At 46.3% G+C, this 13,509-nt stretch overlaps 1 protein-coding gene across 4 annotated transcripts in view; it reads left to right on the top strand.

The window, feature by feature from the left end:
• LMF1 (lipase maturation factor 1) overlaps positions 1-13,509 on the top strand; it is a 152,538-nt gene that overhangs the window by 122,191 nt on the left and 16,838 nt on the right. For all 4 annotated transcript variants that reach the window (XR_014505038.1, XM_083414121.1, XM_083414122.1 and 1 more), the window contains one exon: positions 11,527-11,710. Coding sequence is in view for 3 of the 4 variants with exons in the window: in XM_083414121.1 (XP_083270247.1) it covers positions 11,527-11,710 (184 nt within the window). In the remaining variant the exon portion in view is untranslated. The remainder of the gene's footprint in view (positions 1-11,526; positions 11,711-13,509) is intronic.

Genomic DNA, 13,509 nt, shown 5'->3' with positions numbered 1-13,509 from the left:
AAATTGATGATGGCATTGGTATGTCGAGATGGGGGCCCTGCGCACTGACCGCCCCCCAACTGTCCCATTCCAAGGCCACACTTGGCCGCTGAGCCCGCACCCCGTACGAGACATCCCTACCTCGCTGAGGCACCCTGCGGCTGTGATTCCGGGAGGGCTCGATTATGACAGATCTGGCCCTGGAACCGAAAGAGAGGTTGGACGTGTCCCTTGCAGGACGAGGCTTTTACGCACGATGTGAGCTGGGTGCTTTCCAAAACGCACAGGATGTTTGGAGTCTCTGTGATCTGAGGGCATGATGGTTTAACAGGACAAGATGCCGTCCCCCTTGCAGATGGCTCGAAAATGGTGTCCTTATTTTCTTGTTTAAAAAAAGAGAGAGAGAAACAAGTGGGATGGAAGTGTTTTGGGGGCTTGGGGCAAGCACAGAAAGCTTCAGCAAAAGGCAACGGCTCTTTGAGGCTTGTCGTGGATGGTCCTGGGGAATGTTTGTGATGTGTCATTTCTTACTGTCTCCCATCCACAAGATACAGCAGGCTTCGTGCTCAGAATGCACTAGGCTAGATTAACTGAGTCCCTGAATCCATTCGAAAATCTCTGAATGACACCTGAAAGTCATTCTTAGAATTTCTGGGTGAACTGATTGTCAATTAAGCTCCATTTGTGCCACTGTCAGTCAGTGTAGACCAAGGGTGGCTATCCAGAGGCTCTCCAAGTGTTCATAGAATCATAGAGTTGGAAGGAACCCCAAAGGTGATTTAGTCCAACCCCCTGCAATGCAGGAATCTCAGCTAAAGCATCTATGACAAATGGCCATCCAATCTCTGCCTAAACACCTCTAAGGAAGAAGAGTCCACCACCCAAGGGAGACCATTCCACTGTCAAACAGTTCTTGCTATCGGAAAACTCTTCCTGATGTTTAGTGGGAATCTCCTTTCTTGTAACTTGAAGCCATTGGTTCGAATTCTACCCTCCAGAGCACCAGAGCAGGAGAAAACATGTTTGCTCCATCTTTCATGTGACAGCCCTTTAGATATTGGAAGGTGGTTACCATATCACCTCTCAGTCTCCTCTTTACTAGGCTAAACATAACCAGCTCCTTCAACCAGTCCTCATAAGGCTTGGTTTCCTGGTTTGGTGTTATTGGACTACAACTCCCAGCCTCCCCAGAATGCCCAGTGGTCAGGGATGGTGAGAGTCATAGGTCTGGAAGGCGACAGATTTTCCATCCCTGAGATCTGGGATTCTTGTTTGACAAAGTTCAGGAAAAGGCTGCCAAAATCACCAAGTGGATGGAGCAGCTCCCCTGTGAGGAACGGTTGCAGCCCTTGGGACGATTTATTTAGAGAAAAGGTAAAAGGTGACCTTACAGATGCTTATAAAATTATGCATGTCATGGGGAAAGTGGACCATCTCTCATAATGCTAGAACTCATGGTCATTCGAAGAGGCTGAGCATTGGAATATTCAGGACAGATAAAAGAAGGTCCTTTGCGCAGCACAGAGTTAAACTGTGGAATTCATTTCCACAAGAAGTAGTGGTGGCCACCATCTTCGATGACTTTTAAAGAGGATTAGACAAGCTCATGGAGGAGGAGGAGACTGCCGATGGCTACTAGTCATGCTGGTGGGGCGAGAGGTCTTGTGTTCGAATCCTGCCTGTGGGCTTCCCGTTGGGGCATCTGGTTGATCCCTGTGAGAATGGTGGACAAGATGAGCTACTGGCCTGATCCAGCAGGGCTCTTCTTGTGCTCTTCTGTTCTTATGGCATCTTCAACAGCTGGATGTCACTGAAACGTGAGACTTTGGTCCAAGCGATGGCTCTCTTCCCGCTGTCCCGAAGAGCTTGTTTCAATTGCAGTGGGAACGCGGATGCCTCCTGGCTTGTTTCCTGCCCTCAAATCAGTACAGCCTTGCTCCAGAGGGGCCCATTTGAACGCCGGCCGCACTGGGCTGGCCTCCCATCCCTCTGGCACCCGTCTGTAAACATGATGGTTTTGCAGACTCCTCCGGGGTTCCTTTTAGCTGTCAGAACAATTTTGTGCTGCCCAATCGTAGGGAAACCACACAAAACAATGTGTGTCCCGTGTTCTTAGCAGGATGACTCCAGCGGAGGAAAAGCACAAAGAAGCCAAGGTCTTCCAGCAGGGGGTGGTTTGCCTTGGAGTCTCCTCGATCTGTCACACCTGGATCTTGTCGTGCGTCTTGCAGATGATTCTTACAATCTTGCAAAAGATTGTTACTTGTCAAATGCATGTATTAAAGGCATGCAGCCCCACCTTTCCCAGTTGGATATGAACCTGTTGATAGTAAACATAGGGCTAGTAAGGTCCTGTTGGGGGCCAGTGGAAGCTCCCCTTCTGAGATTAATAGCAGGCCCAGTTTATGTGTATAATTTTTACTAGGACTTTTAATGAGTTAAGACTCCCCTCCTTATGCACTGTGCTCCCTGCAAAAATCCCACCCCCTGCAGTTGCACTGCTGGTCCATCTAGCCTAGGGGGTCCCTAATGTGGCACCCTTGGACATAACACTGCCCACAGATCCCACCACCTGTCCCATTTTTAAGAAAACATTTTTGGGATTTTGGTGGCTTTTCCTGCTATTTTCGGTCAGGCCTCATGTGTTTCTGCCAGGGTGGTGTAGGTGTTTTTTCCTGGGTGTGTTTTTGGGGGCGGGTAATGTTTCTGAGCATCGTCATTTTTTCATCTGTGAAATGGGCTTTTGGTGGTGCCCACGACACTTCTCTTGGCCCAGGAACGGTTGGGGAACTCTTTATCTTATTTGGTCTGAGTGGCAGAGATTCTGTAGGGGCTAAGAGGCTAGTCTTTCCCAACAGCTGATACCTGAGATTCTTTAATCAGATATGTCAAGATGTCAAGGATTGATATAGGGACCACCTGCTTGTCAAGGATATGCTCTGCCATGGAGCTATACCCACCCCGCTCCCACCTTGAAAAAGATATTCATAGGAACAGCCTTGTGCCAGGTGAGATGCCTCGTCCATCTAAGTCCCTGCTCTTGGCAGTGTTGCTCCTGGATCTTTGGCAGACAGCAGTTTTGGGGCCTTACGATTACCAGAGATGTCAAAATTTGAATGGAGATGCTGAGATAGAACCCTGCATGTATGCTAGGTTCCCTGCCATCACCTCTTCCCTTTATTGTTCCCCTAGGACCAGGAGATGCTGAATAGCAGATATGCAAGTATTTATAAATATTCTTACTTTTTCTATAATTCAGAAGTTGGTGTGTGTGTGGAGTTCGTTAACGGAATATATTCAGCTTGGGTTTTCTGTTTTAAACCAACCTTGCAAGAGCCCCCTTGGTTAATTTAAAAATCTTAACTTGTGTAATGTGTTAGTGGAAGAAATGTGCCAAAAAGCATAGTTCCAAACAGGGGGGAAAGCAGGTTACCCCAGATTTTGAAATCTTGGCTCATGGCAATGCCGCACAGCCAGTCCAAGGGAAATATTGCCCTGCAGATGTTGCTGTGGGCCTGGAGTTACTCAAAATTTTATTACGAGTCAAACAAGTAGCCATGGGAAGAAACAGATCGAAGGAGCAGCTTCTTGTTTCCATGCGTGCATCAAATCAGTCAGCAGTGATCCTTCATTGACTCCTATCTTGTAGATATTACTGTCTAACGCTAAGAGACAAATGAAGCCTGGATCTAAATAACTTTGGCAGACAGCAGAGATGGAAGGAGTGGGTTGAGAAACAATTGTCTTATTTGTTTCCCTCAATTCCTCAGATAAACCTAAAAAGACATCTGGATCAGACCAACGACTCATCTGGCCCAGTAGCCTTGGTGGCATCCAGCTAAGTTCTAGTCATGGTACACCTTTTGAAATGAATGGGCCACCGTTAGATGTGCCTATTTATTCCAGTGGACCAACTCTGCGTAGGACTAACGGTGCACACAACCTTCTGCTCTCGCAGTGGTTAACCAGATGCTTCAATGAGAAGGAGACCACAAGCAGGGTCTGAGTGCAACAGCAACTCTCCTCGCTTGCAATTTCCAGGAACTGGTGTTTGGAGGCCATGCGGCAAAAGATGGCCTGTGGTTCAAGGCATGCCCTTGGATTGGGCACCCAGTACCTGCTGGCGTTTTATTGTTTATAAAAATGTAAGGAAAGCCTGCTAGATCAGGCCAATAATACTCGAGTTTCAAGTTTGGATTTGATATCCCGCCTTTCACTCCCTTTAAGAAGTCTCAAAGCGGCTAACATTCTCCTTTCCCTTCCTCCCCCACAACAAACACTCTGTGAGGTGAGTGGGGCTGAGAGACTGTGACTGGCCCAAGGTCACCCAGCAGCTGCATGTGGAGGAGCGGAGACGCGAACCCGGTTACCCAGATTACGTGACTTAACCACTACACCACACTGGCTCTCAGCATCCTCTTCTTACAATGGCCAACAGGATGCCCATGATGAAAAGCCCCCAAGTAGGACCTGAGTACAGCAGCAACTCTCTCCTAACAGCTGGTATTTTCCAGCAGCTGATATTCAGAAACCTTGCTGCCTCCAACAGTGGAGGCAGGACATAGCCATCAGGGTCAGTAGTCCCTGTGGAGATCCAACGAATCTGAATGTTGGGAGCGTCAGGACAGACAAAAGAAAATACTTCATCACGCAGCACAGAATTAAACTCTGGAATGCCAACAGGAGGCAGTGATGACCACCAACTTGGATGGCTTCAAAATAGGATTAGACAAATTCATGGAGAAGGCTATCAATGGCTATACTCTGCCTCTACATCTGGGGACAGTACGGTTCAGAACACCAGTTGCTGGAAACCACAAGAAGAGAGTTGCTTTTGTACCCTGGTCCATGTTGTGCACTTTCCACAGGCATCTGGTTGGCCATTGTGAGAAAAGCATGTTGGACAAGATGGGCCATTGGCCTCATCCAGCAGGACCCAGTTTTTATCCTCCATCAATTTGTCCAATCCCCGTTTAAAGTCATCCCAGTTAGTGGCCATCACTACATCTTTTCACTTTTGCCCAGGAAGGACTTTTTTTTACTGTGGCAGAAGTGAGAAATGCATTGTCGCCACAAGGGCATTCAACGTTTGTTTCACCCAGGCAAAGTCCTTTAGACTTCCCTTGAATGCTGTCACACATCTCTCCTCTGGCTGGATTTGCAATTTTGCTGTGGCTCTTGCTTTGGGGCAAAATTTCCCTGGTAACTCGGTAATTACTGGTTTCTGGACTGGAATATAAATCCCAATTACTCAGATGGTGGTTTTTGCTCTATAACTGGTAATACCAACAGACTTGGATAAGAACCACTTGTGGGTTGGGATGACCTCCAAGACTTCCAGGTTTTTTTCCATCTTCTTGTCCTGTGTTTGATTAAAAGCTAATCAAGAATTTGCTTTAGTTCCATCCAAGTAAAATTGCTTCCCCAACCTTTGACCCAGATATGATCGTAACTTGGCCGACATTTCCAGGAGACAGGCAGTGAGTCTGCACTGCTTTGCTCCTGCCCCCAGAGAGCAAGTCCTAGCTACTTCAGGGTGTGGTGTATCACACTGACGTGACAAGAGAGTATGGCAAGTGTGGCAGGCAGATTCAAAGACTATCAGTATTATATTTTGAGAATGAGTCATGTTCTTATGTAGCCACATACTTTCTGGATGTCCTGTGATCATATTATAAAGTAGTTGTGTTCTGTGTTATAAATCAAGCACTGCTAGGAATTGTTTCTTTTTGTTTTCCAGTGTATTTCTTATCCCTTAAAAAATTGGTGTGGCACAAGCAAATTTTATTCTGAAAGTGTGGCCAACTGGAAAAAAAGTTCAAGAACCACTGTCCTCCTTATATCTGAGTAAAGAGGGTTAAGATCCGGCTGCAAAAGAATCTCTTGGGTTCCAGTTTTGATTGCGTATTTTACATTCTACTACTTTTGTATGATCTGCTTGTGCATGGTTTAGGAAGCATGTTTACACATTTACAGCTCATCCCTTTCAGTCCTTAGATCTGGCAGTTTTACAAGCGTCACATAATGCAATGAAGCCACTCTTCCACGTGGCACCACCTACACTTTGGAACTCCCTGCCCATTGATATTAGGCCAGCATCTTTGCTATACTGTTTTCAGCACCTGCTTTAAGGAAAAAAGTTTTAGCAAGTCTATCTTGACACATAAATTTGACATTCCTGCATTCTATGTGACCGTTTGGGGCCCTTGCAGCTCTACAATTGTACGGTTCTATTGTGTGTATTTTAATGCGTAATTTTGTTTTATAAGGTATATTTTAAGACTCCTGTTTTTTATTTTTTCAGGGGATTTTAAGGATAACTTGTTTTTAACATCTGATTTTACTGGTGATTTTAATGTACATTTTTGTGTATAGACCACATAGAGGTATTTTGATGGTTGAGTGGCATATCAATATTGTTAAATGTGTGATGATGAAGTTAAAAAATAAGTTAAGTAATAACATATCAAAAGTGGGCTTAACCCACCAGTTCAGCCTTTCTCAAATATGGTCCCAAAACGTTGTTGGACTACAACTACCATCATCTCTGACCACGAGCTCTGCTTGCTAGGGAGGATGGGAATTGTAGTCCAACAATATCTGGGGACCCGAGGTTGAGGAAGGCTGCACCAGTATATCATGATTTTCCTGGGATGATAATAGCGCCAGCTTATCTCACCATCTGATATCAGCCCGCTGAGCACCATTAATTCCAAAAAGCGGAATGCGATTCCATTCAGGAAATTTAGGACCTGGTGGCCCCACCCAGTCATGGGGATCCCTTCACTATATCAAGGAGGAAATGGACTTTCCCTAGAGTCACAAACTCTACTCTAAGGGTTTCTCTGCATGAGCCCTGTGACTCTCCCATATCCTTTTCTCGTGGCAGCCTTCCCACCTGCTTTCTGTGGGTTGACTCTCTTTACGTTTTGACACCTTTGGTCCGGCTGCTCCGTCCAAGGCCATGTGTACATTTCTTCTGGCCCAGGCTGGCGGGCGGCTGGCGCAAAGCGAGGCAGGCGGGTGTCAGCAAGTGCAGCCAAAGATGGAAACTGGATACCCAAGTGCTGAGTTTGGGTTAAGAGCCCTGCTTTTGACAGGGCAATAAATTTCCTTTAACTTCTTGTTTTTTAAAGGAGAGACTTCTCTCTCTCTCTCTCTTCCCCTCTCCCTTTTTCTTTTTTTCCTTTCTGCTTTCTTTTTTTTAAAAAAAAACCCAACCTAAACTCCTATAAATTCCTGGAACTGACTTGGCTAGGCATCAACAGGGTTCACCTCGCTTGGTAAGATAATATATCTAGTATGCACTTGTAAAAGTTCGGGAGGCTGCCCCCGGATTGCCCACCGCTTTCCACAGCCTGTCACTGGCTTGAATTACTCCTTGGAAACTCCTTTGCTGTCCCATGTGCAATAGAGAAGTCAACGTGTTGTGGTTTTTCCAAGAACTACTTTCTGTCACCCTGTGGAGAGGGGGGTTACCTCTTGCTCGCCGTCTCCTTCCTAATGAGCAATCTAGGAGCCTGCCCTTAACGCAGCAAAATAACTCCTAGACTCAGTTCCGTCCCAGAGGTCCTGGAAGAACAAATATTGGTGGGTTTTTGGGGAGGCAGTGAAGTCTCTGATGTCATGGCTGTTGCCTCAGGATCCTAGCGTTGCTGAGAGGAAGGCCCTGATTTGGACAATGCACCAGCCAACCCACTCGACGGCCGGGGGGGGGGGGCCCTCAGCACCCCCTTCCACACTGAACCTGCTTTTAAATATTGTGTTTTCATTGTTGTGACCCTCCCTGGGACCTTGGGGTAAAGGGCAGATTAACAACAACAACAGGAGAGCTTTACCCTCCAAGTCATCTGAATTAGGCACTCCCGGTTCAATTTTTAAAAATGACAAGTAACTGGGAGCACCTCCCTTCCAACTCTACAATTCTATGGACACCCCCCCCCCCAAAAAAAAAGCAGTTTTACATTTTCGATGATGTGATCTGGATGGCACATGGGGCAACTAGGCTGCTTGGTTAGAGTAAGTAGGGACATTACACTGCCTTACACTGAGCCATTGGTCCATCTAGCTCAGTAGTGTCCACACTGACTGGCAGCAGCTCTCCAGGGTTTCCAGCAGGGGTCTTTCCACAGCCCTACCTGGAGATGCCGAGCGTTGTGCCTGAGACTTTCTACATGCAAAAGCAGGTGCTGTACCGCTGAGTTGCGGCTCTTTCCATAACTATAAAGTAAGATTCTAGTCCTCATGGATCTGAATGAAGAGTCAATTCACGAGAAAGCTGCCTTAATACCTTTGGGTCAATTCTGCCTTGGCAGCATCTCCAGGGTTTCAGGCAGGGAGTCTTTTCACAACCCTTCCTGCGTTCTAGTTCTCATGAAGAAACAGCTGGTGGAATAGGAACACAGGAAGCTGCCTCACTGCCTCATACCACTGGCTCAGCACTATCTACCTGGATAGCTCAGTTGGTTAGAGCCGGGTGCTGATAATGCCAAGGTTGCATGTTTGATCCCCATATGGGGCAGCTGCATATTCCTGCATTGCAGAGGGTTGGACTAGATGATTCTCAGGGTTCCTTCTAACTGCCCAGCTCTATGATTCTAATAATAATACACTGACTGGCAGGGGCTCTCACAGGCCTACCTGGCTGTGAGATTGAACCGGAGACCTTCTGCATGCAAAGCAGGTGCTCTACCACTAAGCTATGGCCCTTCCTCATAGTTTCCAGGGCACTCTGTTGCCCCTGTGGTGCCTTTTAGCCCACACACTAATAGCCGCCCCTGGTCTGTGCGCTGGAACAGTTTGCAAGTTGTTGTTACAGCTCCTTCTGGAAGGATATACTGTCTGGCGGAGATTATGAGTTTCTGGCTGGTACCTACCAAATGCCTATAATGATCTGCAATTAGGGTTCAAACCGTGTACGGACCTGTAAAAGATTTCTGACGGTACCTGCCCCATTTCCTAGCATTTGGGCTCCCTTGCCAGGGCTAAGGGGAGAGAAACACAAGGAATAATTGTTTGGGGGGCTGAAGGAGGGAAACCACTCTCACCCCCCCACCCAAATTAATCCAGCGAGAGCCATGAATCCACAGTATTTCATATCGCACTTCATAAAACTCCAGTCATAATCCATAAAACTGACATTATTAGATTAAAAAAAAGAGGTCCCAGCTCCTCATTTCAGGCTTTTGCTCATTAGACATTCTGTAGTTTTATAACCTTACCGTTCCTACCCAATTACTGTGATTAATACTGTGCCTTAATAAAAGAAAACCTTCGCGATTCAGGAGCAGACTTGGGATGTGGGGGGAGCAGGTCTTGGTTTAAGGCGGCCTTTGCCAACCTGATGCTCTCCAGATGTTTCAGACTACAGCTCCCAGAAGCCCCAGCATCACATGCTCATCAGCTGGGGCTGATGGGAGTTGTAGTCCTAAGCATCGGAAAGCCCACCAGGCTTGCAAATGATGCCTTGATGTGTAAAGACAGTGCTTCTGGGCCAGGACTGGAGAGCTTCTGACCGCCCAGAGGTTGCTGGACAACAGTTTCCGTCACCCCTGACCATTAGGCATGCTGGCCAGGGTTGGTCAGAATGGAAGTTAGAAAAGATGTGGAAGGCAACAGCTTCCCTGTCCCTGATCTAACACCTACAGCCTGTTCCAGAGAGGTTCCTCTTGTGTTTTTCTTAATTCTCTGTTACCCCTCGAAAGACCTGCTTGCCCCAGGCTGAAGAACCGTATGTTTGACAGGTTCATAATTCCACCCTCATGTCAAAACCTCAGAGGCCAGATTTTGAATCCTGCGATTATTTATTTATTTGATCTCTCTCTCTCTCTCTCTCTCTCTCTCTCTCTCACACACACACACACACACACACACACTACAGCTGTTAGAAATAAGATTCTTCTTTTTCAATCTCCCAAGCAATAAAGCAAAAAAAAAAAAGAAGGAAAGGAAAGGAAAACAGAACAGACCACCCAGTTACTACATATAAAGTAGTAAGGTGATCCTGTGTTGGAGGGGCAACTCGGGGAATTATTTTCTTCAAATTGCCTCAATATTGGAAAGGGGGGTGGCGGCGCAGGAATGCAATTGAGCAGAAGAAGTGAGAAATGTTAATGAAGTGGACTGCTTCATATTTGTGGATGTAGATCATATAAAAGTAGGGGCGGGGGAATGGTGGCCAAAGACCCAATCATCATTCCCCTCCCTCTCTTTTAAGTGATGCAATAAGGATGGCAATGACGAAGCATCTGTTTTCTAATGTGGATTCTCGTGACTTTGGGTTATAATCTCTGGTTGCTTTTAATGCATTCTGTGCACCACACAAGCATTTTATTCCATTTTTGTAAAGAGGAATCATATAATTGTAGAACCAGAAGGGACTCCTGAGGGTCATCTAGTCCAACCCCCTGCAATGCAGGGATCTCAACACGCGGTTCTCCTATCCAATGTGAAACCATACCGGATCTTGCTTAGCTTTGTTGTTGTTGTTGTTTAGTCGTGTCCAACTCTTCGTGACCCCATGGACCAGAGCACGCCAGGCACTCCTGTCTTCCACTGCCTCCCGCAGTTTGGTCAGACTCATGTTAGTAGCTTCGAGAACACTGTCAAACCATCTTGTCCCCTGTCGTCCCCTTCTCCTTGTGCCCTCCATCTTTCCCAGCATCAGGGTCTTTTCCAGGGAGTCTTCTCTTCTCATGAGGTGGCCAAAGTATTGGAGCCTCAGCTTCAGGATCTGTCCTTCCAGTGAGCACTCAGGGCTGATTTCCTTCAGAATGGATAGGCTTGATCTTCTTGCAGTCCATGGGACTCTCAAGAGTCTCCTCCAGCACCATAATTCAAAAGGATCAATTCTTCGGCGATCAGCCTTCTTTATGGTCCAGCTCTCACTTCCATACATCACTACTGGGAAAACCATAGCTTTAACTATACGGACCTTTGTTGGCAAGGTGATGTCTCTGCTTTTTAAGATGCTGTCTAGGTTTGTCATCACTTTTCTCCCAAGAAGCAGGCGTTGTTTAATTTCGTGACTGCTGTCACCATCTGCAGTGATCATGGAGCCCAAGAAAGTAAAATCTCTCACTGCCTCCATTTCTTCCCCTTCTGTTTGCCAGGAGGTGATGGTACCGGTGGCCATGATCTTAGTTTTTTTGATGTTGAGCTTCAGACCATATTTTGCGCTCTCCTCTTTCACCCTCATTAAAAGGTTCTTTAATTCCTCCTCACTTTTCCATCAAGGTTGTGTCATCTGCATATCTGAGGTTGTTGATATTTCTTCCCGCAATCTTAATTCCCATCATCCCTGACCACTGGTCCTGTTAGCTAGGGATCATGGGAGTTGTAGTCCCAAAACATCTGGAGGGCCAAGTTTGTCTATGCCTGGTGTAGATAGCACTGAGTTAGATAGGCCAAGGACTTGGTTGGGTGTAAGGCAGCTTCTGAGGCCCCTCTTACTGCACCTGCAACCAACCAGGCACTGCAATGCCTTGAGAAGCAAGCCCTAATCTCCCCCTGACCACAAGCTGTCCATCTCCTCTTTCTTGCCCTTAGGTGCTCCTCATCGTGAGCGGGAACTTGAGCTTCCTTAACTGGCTGACCATCGTGCCAAGCATTGCCTGCTTCGATGATGCTGCCCTGGGGTTCCTTTTCAGCTCCAAAGAACAAGGCCTGAAGGCCAGAGTGCAAGAGATGCAAGCCGGAGAGGCAGAGGGGAAGACAGAGCCCTTGCGATGCGGTAAGTCCTTCTTGGACTGAAGCAATACAGTGGTCTGATGGGAAAACACAGACACCTATGTACACACAAGGTTCTTCGCCACCTGCGTTTATCCTCGCAACAAACCTGTGAGGTAGGTTAGGTTGGGAGACGGCGGCCAGCCCAACGAAGCGCTACTCAGAGTACACCCATTGAAATTAAAGAAAGGGTAAGGGTAAAAATAGACAGGTATACATAGATGTACATTATTAGTTTATTATTAATACAATTGATACCTTAAGGTAATAGTTTACTAGAATGAAAAGGTGTTGAAAAGGACGGGAAGTCAAAATTATTTACTAATTTTATGATCTGAAGACTTCCATTCTACTGTTTGAATTTTGTTTCAATAAGTTTGATATATAGATAATGTGGATGTATGGATTCAATTATGGCTAATAAAGCATTGAAAAAAAGAAATTAAAGAAACAAAGTTAGTAATGCTCCTTCGTTTCAATGTGTCTACTCTGAGAAGGACTAGCATTTGATATAAATAATAATATTTATTGCTGCAGGGACAATGTCCTATTTTGCTAGGCTCAGGGAATGCTGTGTGGCTGCAACAATAGTATTCTATTTGGTTGGTTTTAAGTTTCTAGCCCTCAGGATTGCATTACACACACATCTTTCTTGTTTTATTTATCCCACCTTTTCCTCCAAAATTCTCAGGGTGGTGTACATGGCTGTCCCTCAACTCAGCAATCCTCAGGCAGACTTGGGGGGGGGGGAATTAGCATGAGGTGTCCCAGGCCCAGGAATGTGTTCATCTTTACATTGACCAAGTTTCTCTCTCCTGACTTCAGAAAATCCTGACTTTTCTGAAATACCCACCCACTTTCCCAGGGGTCCAGACCTCCCTTTTCAATGAAAAACTGCTCCCAAAATATTCCCAGACTAAACAGTTTATCAGGGTAGCAGAAAGGCTTAAACAAGCATTGTTTCCCTGCAGAGATGGAAAAGAGGAACTCTCCGTGCTAGTCAGTTATTATTATTTTTATTTGTCTGTCTCTCTGTCTCTCTTTTCAAAAAGCAGCAGGATGCAGCAAGGGTCAGTTTTGCTTATTTGTCCAGTTCTCAGTAGCTTCAGTTTCCTTTCCGGTGGCCATTTGCAAAGGTACAGCTGTATCTTAGTCTTTTGGGGATGCTGCCAACCTACTTCCCTGGATCTGTCGATGCATCTAAAATAATTTAAAAAACCAGCCTTTGCCTTGGGCAAACTGCTCCCCCCCCCCCCCCGCCAATGTTTTGGACTACAACTCCCATCTGCCATGTTGGCTGGGACTGATGAGAGTTGTAGTACAAAATAGGGCTGGGCGATGTAAGATTTTCAACATTGTGATATATCACCAGCCGAACATTGCAATCTGGTGATACATCAAAGCTTGGTTGATGGGCATTGCGATTCAAATGGTGTTCGCTCACCGCTTCATGTGATCAGTTGTGCAGAGCGGGGCTTACCTGCCCCCCCCCCCCAATATTTTCTTCAAGTTGGCACTCCTGGTATTTCAGACTAAAACTCCCTTCTCAGATGGACCCCAAGTGTATACTTAATTTCAATGCCATCCAGAAGAAAGAACAGAAAATTCTCCCCAAGCCAGAAACGGCTTCTCTACACTAGGACTTGTTGTTAACCGAGCAGCATTTTAGACATTCTTCTTTTTAGTCCTTTCCCAGACTATTTAGAGAAAAGCAGATTTTCATAAAGATATGGCACAGCCGATTGGCTGAGGCCTGCAGTGTTGCAGGTGGGGGCTGGGGGTGGGGAGGGGGAGGTTGAGCAA

The sequence above is a fragment of the Podarcis tiliguerta genome (assembly GCF_965153285.1).
Source record: "Podarcis tiliguerta genome assembly, chromosome: 14".
In the NCBI taxonomy this organism is placed as follows: domain Eukaryota; kingdom Metazoa; phylum Chordata; class Lepidosauria; order Squamata; family Lacertidae; genus Podarcis; species Podarcis tiliguerta.
Note: the sequence above shows the minus strand (reverse complement) of the source record. Positions and strands in the feature narration are given on the sequence as shown.